We start from the raw sequence: 13,111 nt of genomic DNA, 5'->3' as shown, positions 1-13,111 counted from the left end.
ATACTGAATCTACCTCTCCACTCCCTACATTCCTCCCCGTGATCTGCTGGACAAGTCTCTCTTGTCGTCCCCCTTCTTCTCCACTGCTAACTTCAGGCTTCGTTCCTTTTCTCTCGCGGCACCTTATGCCTGGAATAAACTTCCTGAGCCTGTACGTCTTGCTCCATCTCTACCTATTTTCAAATCTATGCTGAAAACCCACCTTTTCACTGCTGCTTTTGGCTCCTAGCCGCTACTCATTTGCCTCCCCTTGTTCCTTCTCACCCAGTACTTTCCCTTATTGTCTTGTCTGTCTGTATTACTTTAGATTGTAAGCTCTATTGAGCAGGGGCTGTCTCTCTGTGTCAGGTGTTCAGCGCTGCATGCGTCTGGTAGCGCTATACAAATGCTAATAATAATAATAATCTCCTACAAATACCTAACTGTTGTCCATCAGGTTCTGTATTCAGGTTTCCCTCTATTCCTTTCCAGTTGTCTTATATCCAGTGAATGTTTTCTAGCAAAAAAGGTGCCGGTACTCAAATGCCAGATCACCCTTCAGGGGTGGGGTGATCACTGAGGGACCCACCCTACAATAGCCAGGCCGCCTGCAACCAATCACAGAATCTATGGCACAGCAGAATTGGTGTGTCGAGCCTGAACCCTTTCAGTAAAACTTGGGCACCATGTGTCAATTTTAGCAGACAATGAAAAAGGTGCCGGTACTCAGTACCCCCTCAAAAAAAGCCCTGCTTATATCATATGCCTTTCCAACCCTGCTCATCTCTAACATTTCCTTCCTTTTTCCTTCTGGCGGCTAACTTTGTTTTATGTAAACAGCTTAGAAGCCAGTTCTTGGCATATATCAAGCCTTTGTAAATATATAAATCCACAGAACAAGCTAGTTGCTGAAGTACACCTGTCGGAATCAGTAATCATTTATCAGTCTTTACTTTGCTAGCATTTTTGGCTATTTTTTTTTTTTTTTAATGTAACAGGAAATCCAAGTTTGCATAATACAAGAAAAGCAAAGGATCAAACAAATGCAATGATCCAGGCAATATGCAAAAAGTTCCAAGAAAAGTACAAGTTTTTAAACAAATATCCAAACCAAGGGAGGGGACTGTTCCTGCTGGCACTTTTTGGCTCTTAACAAGTGTTTTTGTATTTAAGGTTGGCAGCAGCGACATTGACAATATGAACATCATTGCATTCCGGCAGATTAACCTGTTTGATTTAAGTGGAAATGTGATCACCTCATCTGAGTATCTGTCTACATTATGGGTAAGCTTGAGGCTATTGTCTTTTCACTAGGCATGCACAGGCAATATTTTTTTATTTTAATTTTAGTATATGTTAAACCATTTAGGGGCCCTTTTACTAAGCTGTATTACTCGCTAACACATGCCTAAGACAGCTTAAAATATCATACTGCAAGGATGCGCTCAAGAGTCCTATGGTAACTGCCAAATTAGCACGCGCTAATCTGGGCACTAAAAAAGAAAGTAAAATATTCATGCCATTAGTGCTGAGCATTGGGGCGTTCTTTCTCAGCATTGTTTTGATTGTATTTTCCGGTGCTGTTTTGTACAGCGCCAGAATTTTGAGTATGGGCCTATCTGTTCTCTATCTCCATCTGCTGGTTGATGGACGCAACTATCCCACAGATCCTGGAATAGTTGAAAGCACTAATAGAACATTATCAGGCAAGACCTAATTTCTCCATAACCAATACATGAATCAATGCATATAACACAGATCTAGTAAATTCCTGATAGAATAAATAATTCTAAGTTTATAATAATAGCGTTGAATTATAGAATAGACTTGGTGGTGAAAAGTTAGATGCTACAAGTGATATCATCCTGTGAAAGCAGCTGATTCCTGTGACTGATGGTCACTTTTAATCAGTTGTAGAGTTATGTTTTGAATTGTCACTTCTGAATCCAGAAAATAGAAGGTTCTTGAAATAGAGAAAATGCACATTATGGATACTGTGCTAATTTAATGGAGACGCAGAAGAATCATGCTACACAGTGGGCAGAGCAAGGACAATCTACAAAGAGGCATATTTTCAAAGCACTTTGGGAGGCTACGTTCCATAGGTTTCTATGGAACTTTGGGAGGCTAAGTGCTTTGAAAATGAGCTTAAAAGTCATTTAAACAGTTAAATAGTGATTCATGTGTTCACATCTGCTGTGAACATTATTGAGCATGACAAAAAGTGTGTTGTTTATTTTTGCTGCATTGAAAGGAGATCTTCCTGATAGCTGTCGCGGCTCTGATGTCACTCCGGTATTGGTGAGCTCTCGAGTCTTCCCGAGCCCCACTAGGGCCAGGAAATCACCGAGCACCCCGAATCTTCACCCGCGGCGACCGCCGTTCACCGAGGGTTGAGCCCTCAGCTGCGGGCGGCCAGCAGGACTGCTGGAACCGCGGGGTGACGGCTGGCCTGGCTGGATGTGGGTACAGAGTCCTTGGTGAGCGTGGCTTAGCCGGGCGGCTAGCTGAGCACGGGGAACGGACACAGTCTTTATTGGCAATAGCCAGCAGGATGGCTAGCTGGCACGAGGAACAAACACAGTCGTCACTGGAAATAGCTAGCAGGACGGCTAGCTGGCACGAGGAACAAACACAGTCCTCACTGGAAATAGCTAGCAGGACGGCTAGCTGGTACGAGGAACAAACACAGTCTTTACTGGAAATAGCTAGCAGGACGGCTAGCTGGCACGAGGAACAAACACAGTCTTTACTGGAAATAGCTAGCAGGACGGCTAGCTAGCACGAGGAACAAACACAGTCTTTACTGGAAATAGCTAGCAGGACAGCTAGCTGGCACGAGGAACAAACACAGTCTTTACTGGAAATAGCTAGCAGGACGGCTAGCTGGCACGAGGAACAAACACAGGCTTGGAATGTGGCTTCAAACAACAAAACGGAAGCACTGGACCCCTTCCGTGTTCCCGTTTAAATCCCCCGCTCGTCCTGGCTGGGGAACCGCTGGAACCAATCCTCTTCGCCCAGGCCGGCAGCGGGAGCCCGGATTGGTCCTCCCGTCCGATGGGCGGAGTTCCTACGCGGATGCGCCAATCCGGCGCAAGTGGGCGGAGCCTCCTCGCTGGTCCCGCTGTAGCGAGGAGGACGACGACGCCGGCGCCGCCATCTTGGCCGGCGGATCTCCTTCTCCGAGGCCGGCGCTTGTTCTTCTGGATCGCCGGCCTCGGAGCAGCCTGCAGTCGCGGCGATCCCCGTGGCAGCCTTCCCCCGCTGCCCCGCATCCCACGGGCGCCCCAGCCTCGCGCTTCGGCCCGCGGACCGCCAGGTAAGGGCCCGGAACGGGACAGTATCTTCCCCGGATGACCCCTTCTCCCGGCGCCCGGGTTTGGACGGATATCGGGCGTGGAAGGCTTTGACCAATTCTGGGGCATGAACATTAGCCACGGGTTCCCAGGAATTGTCTTCGGGGCCAAAAGATTTCCATGATAACAAATAATGCAGTCTTCCCCGCCGCCACTTTGAGTCGAGAATTTCTCCTACCTCGTACTCCGGGTCCAGGGCCACCTGGAGATCTTCTTCTTGGGCCGGGGGCGGGTGCCACCCGGACCCCCGGAACCGCTTCAATAACGAGATATGGAAGGCGTTATGCACTCGTAGGGTGCCGGGTAACCGCAACCGATACGTTACTGGCCCAATTCGTTCTTGGATTGCATATGGTCCCGCATATCGAGGTCCCAATCTTCGGGAAGAACCTCGGAATCTCAGATGTTTCGTGCTTAACCACACCTTCTGTCCTGGTTGGAGCACGGGAGCGGGCCGCCGATGGCGGTCAGCAAAGATCTTGTCCTTGGTCGCGGTCTTCTGTAATTGTTCCCTAGCCATCTTCCAGACCTTTTGTAGGTCGGCCACGACTTGGTCCCCCGCCGGGGTTATGGCGGTAGCCGGGAACGGCCCTGGAAGCCGAGGATGTCGTCCATATACCAGGAAGAACGGGGACTGCCCTGAGGACGAGTGGTCACTTTGGTTATAGGCGAACTCGGCCCAGGGAAGTAGAGAAACCCAGTTATCTTGTCGTTGGTTGACAAAAGCTCGTAAGAATCCTTTCAAGGTTTGATTAATCCTCTCAACCATGCCGTTGGTTTGAGGATGGTAAGCGGATGAAAAATGGTTCTCCACCCCCAAGGCCGTGCACAAAGTTCTCCAGAAGCGGGAGGTAAATTGGGGTCCTCGGTCACTGATGATCCGAGTGGGTAGTCCATGTAGTCGAAAAATGTGGTGAATGAAGGCTTGAGCTAGAGAGGCGGCCGACTGGAGGTTCGCGAATGGAACAAAGTGAGCCATTTTAGAGAACCGATCTATCACAACCCAGATCATGGTATGACCCTGGGAGCGAGGTAAGTCAGTGATAAAGTCCATGGATATCTCCAACCAGGGACTGGTCGGCACGGGCAGTGGCTGTAGGTCTCCCACGGGGGGTCCTCCTACTGGCTTGGTTCGGGCACATACCGGGCACGAGGTAACAAACTGGAGGATGTCTCGTCTCATCTGTGGCCATCGATAATGTCGTGTGATGAATCGGAGTGTCTTTTGGTACCCGAAGTGCCCGGCCCATCTAGACGAGTGCCCCCATTGCAGAACCTCTTTCCGATCGGCGGCCGCCACGAATTTCTGGATCGGTGCAACCTCCCCTGTGGCCGCACTGAGACAAGCGGGGTCTAACATCGGATGAGTCTCCTTAGTCTCTTCTGGTACCTCGAAGGCCCGGGAGAGCGCATCTGCCGGGGTATTCTGGGAGGCCGCCCGGAACACTAATTGAAAATGAAACCTGGCAAAGAATAATGACCACCGAGCCTGTCGGGGATTCAACCGTTGAGCCTCTTGGAGGTATAGGAGGTTCTTATGATCCGTGATGACCGTGAACCGGTGTTTCGCTCCTTCCAGCAAGTGTCTCCACTCCTGAAGTGCTAGTTTCAAAGCCAAGAGTTCTCTATCCCCTACCGTATAATTCCGCTCGGCTGGGGAGAATTTACGTGAAAAGAAGGAGCACGGTTGGCGCCGGCCTTCGGGGTTGATTTGAGAAATGACCGCCCCGGCCCCTAGGGCGGACGCGTCCACCTCTACAATGAAAGGTTTCTCAGGGTCGGGGGTCAACAGAATGGACGCGGACTCAAAAGCCTCTTTTACCCGATGAAAAGCCGCTTGCGCCTCGGGCGGCCAATCCCTGACCCTCGCGTTCTTGTGGGTGAGCGCCGTCAACGGGGTGGTCAACCGGGAGTACTGGGGAATAAATTGGCGATAGTAATTGGCGAAGCCCAGGAATCGTTGTAAGGCCTTCAGGCCCTTCGGTTGAGGCCACTCTCGAATGGCTTGGAGCTTGTCTGGCTCCATCTGTAACCCCCCTGGAAGCAGGATATGCCCTAAAAAGGGTAAGGATCGCTGATGGAAAGCGCACTTACTCAGCTTAGCAAATAGATGGGCTTGACGTAGGCGGTGCAGTACTGCACGAACATGGCCCGGATGCTCCAGGGGGTCCTTAGAGTAAACTAGGATGTCGTCCAGATATACAATCACCGTGGAATTTAGCAAATCCTCTAATACACAATTGATAAGGCGTTGAAACACCGCAGGGGCATTGCAGAGACCGAACGGCATCACCCGATATTCAAAATGTCCCTCGTGGGTGTTGAAAGCCGTTTTCCATTCGTCCCCGGACCGGATTCGTACTAGATTGTAGGCCCCCCGCAAATCTAACTTCGTGAAGATCTGAGCTCCTTGCAGTCTGTCCAAGAGCTCGGGAATGAGCGGCAGCGGGAACCGATCCTTCACGGTGATGGCATTTAATCCCCGATAGTCAATGCAAGGTCTCAGCGACCCATCCTTCTTGGTAACGAAAAAGAACCCTGCCCCTGCTGGGGATGTAGACGGCTGAATGAACCCTTTCCGTAGGTTCTCATGGATGTATTCTCGCATTGCCTTGAACTCTCCTCGGGACAGTTTGTACAGTCGGCCCCGTGGGGGTACCGTATCCGTCTTCAAATTGATAGCACAGTCAAAAGACCTATGCTGTGGTAGTACCTCCGCCTCCTTGGGATTAAACACATCTGCAAAGTCTCTATAATCCATAGGCAAGGAGCCCAGTTCACCCGGTCCCTCCTCGGGCAACGTATTTAAGGCCGGACAGCTGCCAGCCCGACCCTTACAACAGGTCTCTTGACAGGAATTACCCCACGCTTGAATTCTTCCCCCGGCCCAGTCGATAACCGGGTTGTGGTATCGTAACCATGGCAGTCCCAGAACCACAGGGTGGATGGTCCGGGATAATACTAAGAATTCGGCTTCCTCCCGATGGTTCTCCCCCACTTGCAGTCCCAACATTGGAGTAATCTCAGTGACCGGCTGGGGAAGGGTAGTTCCTTGGATGGAGGTTATCCGCAGCATCGGCCTCCGGGGGAGCGTGGGCCAGCCCATTTGCTGCAGCAGTTCGAGCCCAATAAAATTGCCCCCTGACCCCGAGTCCACCAGGGCTTGGGTCTGAACCGTGGCTTCCTGCCACCGTAAGGTCACCGGTAGGATGATCAGGGTGTCTGGTAGGGGAGCGGAGTGCCCCAAGAACCCTCCCCTCAGGGTGCCTTGGGGAGCGCATTTCCCGGCCGGATGGAACAAGTCCGGAGGAAATGCCCAGCCTTCCCACAATAGAAGCACAGTCCGTTTGACTGTCGTTGCTGTCTTTCGGCGGGAGTCAACCGTTGCCGGCCCATCACCATCGGCTCCTCCCCGGGCTCCGTAGTGTCCCGGTTCCCCTGGCGAGAGGACGGCCCTTTGCTCGTCCGGGAGGTCCCTCGTGCCCACTTCTGCCGCTCCGCCCGGGCTCTGGCTCGCTCCTGGAATCGGGTGTCCACCCGTATACAGAGTGATATGAGGGCATCCAATTGTCCGGGAATCTCCCGTCCCGCCAATTCATCCTTGATTCGTTCTTGTAATCCCTCCATAAAAATGGCCATCAAGGACTCCGGATTCCAACGCAGCTCCGTGGCTAAGGTACGGAACCGGATGGCATAATCGGCCACCGTACCTTCTCCCTGATGAATCCGGAGCAGTTCCGATGCCACGGAGGAAGGTCTTCCCGGAAGGTCGAACACCATCCGGAACCGGCGCTGAAATTCGCTATAATCATCCAAAATGGGGTCATGTTGTTCGTTCAGGGGGGCCACCCAGTCCTGGGCTTTTCCTTCACAAAGGCCCATAATGTAGCCCACCTTACTTTGGTCCGAAGCAAAGGCCTCCGGTTGCATCTGGAAGGCCAGGTTACACTGGTTGAGGAACCCCCGACAACCTCCCGGGGTCCCATCGTATCGTGCTGGTTCAGGGAACCGAGGTCCCACGCGGAACCCTCCCATACGGGGAGCCGCTGCGACCCCTTGGACCGCAGCGGCCTGGTTCTGTACCTGAAGCGTGGAGAGCTGAGAACATACATTCTGGAGCGCCCCAGACAGGGCATTGAGCTGTTCCTGTTGCTGCTGGAGAACCTTGGCCAGGTCCCGTAGATCAGGTTGCGTCGGCGAGCTCATGGCTTCCGTTTTCTGTCGCGGCTCTGATGTCACTCCGGTATTGGTGAGCTCTCGAGTCTTCCCGAGCCCCACTAGGGCCAGGAAATCACCGAGCACCCCGAATCTTCACCCGTGGCGACCGCCGTTCACCGAGGGTTGAGCCCTCAGCTGCGGGCGGCCAGCAGGACTGCTGGAACCGCGGGGTGACGGCTGGCCTGGCTGGATGTGGGTACAGAGTCCTTGGTGAGCGTGGCTTAGCCGGGCGGCTAGCTGAGCACGGGGAACGGACACAGTCTTTATTGGCAATAGCCAGCAGGATGGCTAGCTGGCACGAGGAACAAACACAGTCGTCACTGGAAATAGCTAGCAGGACGGCTAGCTGGCACGAGGAACAAACACAGTCCTCACTGGAAATAGCTAGCAGGACGGCTAGCTGGTACGAGGAACAAACACAGTCCTCACTGGAAATAGCTAGCAGGACGGCTAGCTGGCACGAGGAACAAACACAGTCTTTACTGGAAATAGCTAGCAGGACGGCTAGCTGGCACGAGGAACAAACACAGTTTTTACTGGAAATAGCTAGCAGGACGGCTAGCTGGCACGAGGAACAAACACAGTCTTTACTGGAAATAGCTAGCAGGACGGCTAGCTGGCACGAGGAACAAACACAGGCTTGGAATGTGGCTTCAAACAACAAAACGGAAGCACTGGACCCCTTCCGTGTTCCCGTTTAAATCCCCCGCTCGTCCTGGCTGGGGAACCGCTGGAACCAATCCTCTTCGCCCAGGCCGGCAGCGGGAGCCCGGATTGGTCCTCCCGTCCGATGGGCGGAGTTCCTACGCGGATGCGCCAATCCGGCGCAAGTGGGCGGAGCCTCCTCGCTGGTCCCGCTGTAGCGAGGAGGACGACGACGCCGGCGCCGCCATCTTGGCCGGCGGATCTCCTTCTCCGAGGCCGGCGCTTGTTCTTCTGGATCGCCGGCCTCGGAGCAGCCTGCAGTCGCGGCGATCCCCGTGGCAGCCTTCCCCCGCTGCCCCGCATCCCACGGGCGCCCCAGCCTCGCGCTTCGGCCCGCGGACCGCCAGGTAAGGGCCCGGAACGGGACAATAGCGTGTTTAGGTTGGGGAGGAAAGTAATGTGTAGATTGTTCTCCTGGTTGATGCACGAATGCCCTCAGATCTGGTCCTACCTGACATTGGAGTTGCTGACCAAATGGGCCACATTCGTGAGAGGTTTTTCAGGAACAGCCAAGGAGCCAGGAGATATGATTGTGTTTTTTTACAGCTGGAAATGGGGAATTTGGGGGGTTGGGTTTGATGAGTGGGAGTGGAGATTTTGGGATGGGATTTTTCAATATTTAATTGTACTGTTCTATTTAATTTTGTTTTTATCATGAGATTTTTTTTGTGGAGGGGTGCATTTACTGTACTCTTTTAGTTCGCGATGGGGGTCTATTTTCGCCCCCTAGTGAGAGGAAGAGGTAGTGGAACCAGTATTAAGGATTAATTGATACTAGAAATTTTATTTTACTTTTTAAACAATATTCTTAAGTGCCTTGTGTGCCTTTTTTCATAAGCTGAAATTAAATTTTCTATGAAAAAATATACCCTTTACAAAAAAAACAGGTACAAGTGTTTGCTAGTTTCAAACCAAAATTATCCATGTACGCTCATTTTGAGAATTCTGGGTAAAAGGGTAAAAAAAAAATAATAACCACAGACTTTATTCCAATCAACTTTTAAACATATGAATGTTGTATTTAAAATCTCAGGTAAACTTTTGCCCACACAGAATTGCTGAGTGGCCAAATTTATTCAAACAGAAGGGAACTAAGTAGGTTAGAAGCAATCTGGGGGATGGGTTCTAGTATATAGTTGGTCAGTGGGATATTAAGTGCTAAACAGCTAAGGAGTTATTTTAGTAAGCTGCAGTAACAAATGGCCTTAGTGCACTCTTACGCTGGCCATTAAAGCCATTTTTACCATGGTCACCCCCCCCCCCCCCCCCCCCCCGATTTTCTGTTTGTTTCATTAATGGCTGTGTGCTAATGTTGCCATTTTTAAAAATGATTGTGGGAGCCCCCTTACTGCCAGCTATTTTGGAGGAGGTAAGGACTCCCGTGTTCTGTATGCTAGCATTATGCGGCAACATTAATGTACATTACACTTTTTTTTGCTGTGTTAGGTGCGTGTTAGCATTACACTTTTTTTTGCTGTGTTAGGTGCGTGTTAGCACTTAATGCAGCTTAGTAAAAAGACCCCTAAATTTGGCTGGATAAATTTAAGCACCACAATAGCAGGCCTTTATCAGCTTGGCAGCTGCTTGACTGCTTTTCTCATACTCATAAGAACAGCCATACTGGGTCAGACCAGTGGTCCATCTAGCCCAGTAGCAGCGTAAACAACAGTGAGAAAGTGATTTGTTCTGAGTCATTCACTCAGAGTAGGAGGGGGATTTCAGCCATCACCAGGGAGTGCTTTAACCTCTAGCATATCCTTCAGCATTCTGATTCTTGATTTATGTGATTTGGATATTTTGTATCCTTTACTTAAACAGGTGAAACTCTATAAAAGCGAAAACCTGGACAATCCAATTCAGACAGTCTCCTTGGGTCAGTCCTTCTTTTTCCACTTCCCACCGTTGCCAAGAGATGGAGAGGTAAGGCACCACTCACTGGCTTATTATTTTTCAGTAAGGCTCAGTTCTGGACTTTAGGGCCAGTGACTGACTTCAGCATGGCAAAGATTAATGTGCTGACTTTGAATTAAGCTCCAATGCTTATGCCATGTAAGTAGACTAGAAATTAGAACCTGCTTCCAAGTGATTCTGCAGGGATGTAAGTTTTATATTGAGAGATTCTAGATCAGACTTTCAGAAGGTATGACTGCGGCAAACAAGTTTATTGAATGGAAAGAGAATCTGGAAAGTGTTTGCTCTTATCTGTTTCAGACAGAATAGATATTGTGTGATGATCTTCCTTGGTCTTGAACTTGGGTATTTAAGTTTCTGGAAGAAACAATATGCAATACAATAAAATACATTCAGGGATCTTCCATATAACTTTGGTATCTGGTTTTCTGTCTTTGTTTTGCTGGTGGCTATGAATGGGGTACTCTGAGTTCTCTAATACTACTACTACTACTACTTAACATTTCTAAAGCGCTACTAGGGTTACACAGCGCTGTACAATTTAACATAGAAGGACAGTCCCTGCTCAAAGAGCTTACAATCTAAAGGACACGTGAGCAGTCAGTCTGATAGGGGCAGTCAAATTGGGGCAGTCTGGATTTCCTGAAAGAGTTAGGTGCCGAACGCAGCATTGAAGAGGTGGGCTTTAAGCAGGGACTTGAAGATGGGCAGGGAGGGGGCTTGGCGTAAGGGCTCGGGAAGGTTGTTCCAAGCATAGGGTGAGGCGAGGCAGAATGAGCGGAGCCTGGAGTTGGCGGTGGTGGAGAAGGGTAATGAGAGGAGGGATTTGTCCTGTGAACGGAGGTTTGGGGCGGGAACGTAAGGGGAGATGAGGGTAGAAAGGTAGTGAGGGGCAGCAGACTGAGTGCATTTGTAGGTAAGAAGGAGAAGCTTGAACTGAATGCGGTATCTGTGTGTGGCTTTCGTCCACATTCTTGGAGGGAGATAGGTAGATGGCCAAGTAGCAAGGAAGAGGATGGCCGAAACTGCAGAAGTAGGAGGACAGAAGCAGGGAGACCTAGAGAGTTGGAGAAAGTGAGCAGGATTTGTGGCCAGAGTATCTTGGGTGAAGTCTCTTTTGACAGAGGGTGCATATAATCGTGGGCTAAGGATATAGGTAGGTTACTGTATAATTATAATATGGCTAGTCCAAGCTGTAAACTATTACAAACTGGTAATATTGTCCTGAATAGAGCGCCAATGTATTTTTTTTTTTTAAACCACAGAATTATATAGTGCTATTGGACTCTACGTTATCCAAGTCTCAGTATGACTACAGCCTACCTCAAGTGTCCTTCAATACTGTTGGGTACCACAAACACATCACTCTAATATTCAACCCTGTGGTGGGTAAAGTATTACTATTTTAACCAGTTTTACCTTGAGACGTTTTGAACTGGTTCAAACCTTTGTGTGTCTATTGAGGTGATGAAAAGGAAATGGATATTTGATAAAGATCCAGAGACCTTCTTTAAACTTCATTCCCATTCCTTGATCATCAACTTTATTTGTTCTCTCAGCTAACTGGGAATGATAATGGGGAAGGAGGGAAGACTGGGACAGGGCCATTGGCCCCAGCTAGCAGTTCACAGTCAAAAATGGAGGATACTGAGACGTCTGAAGATAGGTGTGAGGGTCCGGGGGATCTGTATGCTAGAGGAGCTAGAAACAGCCATTCTAGGTAAAATGGATCAAAAGATTTGTTTTAATTCTGTTGAAACAGTAAAGATATGTTGATCTACACAAAGCAGCAGCATTCAGCATTCATGTTCGCATCTGCTTTCTCATGTCAGATGTCTGATTTGTGATGAGATGCTGGTATTCCTTATGGAACTAAAAGGTGTCACTGTTGCACAGTGTCTGTCATTTTTAAATTGAATTGCATTAAGCAAAACCACTAAACGATTAAAACATTCGGCTGTGGGGATATTCCGTAATCATTGTCCTGGTGTTTGCAGAGAAAACTGCCTGAGCAAGATGTTACCCAAGGGTCCTACATTGCACTGCCTTTGACACTGCTCCTGCTATTAGCAGGCTACAACCATGAGAAGGTAGGCCGCTTCACTTTTTATTTTATTTTAATTGCATCCCAGCTATTAGAACCCTAAATATTTCGGTGAAGGTAGACATTATTTTAGTTTATTTTTCCTAAGAGACTATTATGCTGTTCGTTTTTCTTCAGCATATATGTCTTAGTATCTGTGAGATTTCACACTTTGCATAAAGCACTAGAATTCTCATGCTGTATCTCTCCTCCCCCCAACCAAATTTTCCTAGATCATTCCTCTGCTGTTGCAGCTGACCAGCCAGCTGCAAGGAGTGCGGGCACTGGGGCAGGCAGGCTCGGATGCCAGTGGCTCTGAGGATGCCAAACGATTGGCTAAAAGACAGAAGACGCGTCGAACGTGAGGAGAAGGAAACAGCCGGGTGGTATGTCGCACGCTGCAGCCATGGGCATTTTTCCTCCCATACAACAGGCTTCAGCATTCTTGGACTTTGGAGATGAGACTAGTTTTACCTTTTGGCACATGTCTTTTTTTATTTTTCAAGGTAGCTTGCATTTTGTACAGAGTTCCAGGTGTTGCTACTAACTCTCTTTAGTCTAATGAAATGAATAGGTTCTGTCCCTTGACACAGTGTACAGTGTAGGTCGTCACCAAAGGTAATTTATTTTTCATCATCACTGGAATAGTTTATGACCCCTGGTGGTTTGATAACGAAACAAATGAATCCATCTTCCTAACTGATTTCCCCAGACATTTCTAATAAAGTGTGACACGATTGCTTTTTTATTCCTCTGTTAGTAACATTTTGGGTTTTCATTTCACTTGCCTCCGGTACCCTGCTCCAATAAGATACACAAAGTACTGGCATTGTGCAGATCTGTAAGATCTGGGAAG

General features: G+C 49.3%; 1 protein-coding gene across 1 annotated transcript in view; it reads left to right on the top strand.

Annotated features, from left to right (window-relative positions):
- LOC115475365 (nodal modulator 1-like) overlaps positions 1 to 12,769 on the top strand; it is a 96,876-nt gene extending 84,107 nt beyond the window's left edge. The window contains exons 27-31 of the mRNA XM_030211011.1: positions 1,153 to 1,263; positions 10,080 to 10,181; positions 11,438 to 11,557; positions 12,170 to 12,262; positions 12,489 to 12,769. Of these exons, the coding sequence (XP_030066871.1) occupies positions 1,153 to 1,263; positions 10,080 to 10,181; positions 11,438 to 11,557; positions 12,170 to 12,262; positions 12,489 to 12,620 (558 nt within the window). The 3' untranslated portion in view covers positions 12,621 to 12,769. The remainder of the gene's footprint in view (positions 1 to 1,152; positions 1,264 to 10,079; positions 10,182 to 11,437; positions 11,558 to 12,169; positions 12,263 to 12,488) is intronic.
- Positions 12,770 to 13,111: the final 342 nt, after the last annotated feature.

Source organism: Microcaecilia unicolor, chromosome 8 (genome assembly GCF_901765095.1).
Source record: "Microcaecilia unicolor chromosome 8, aMicUni1.1, whole genome shotgun sequence".
Lineage (NCBI taxonomy): Eukaryota > Metazoa > Chordata > Amphibia > Gymnophiona > Siphonopidae > Microcaecilia > Microcaecilia unicolor.
Note: the sequence above shows the minus strand (reverse complement) of the source record. Positions and strands in the feature narration are given on the sequence as shown.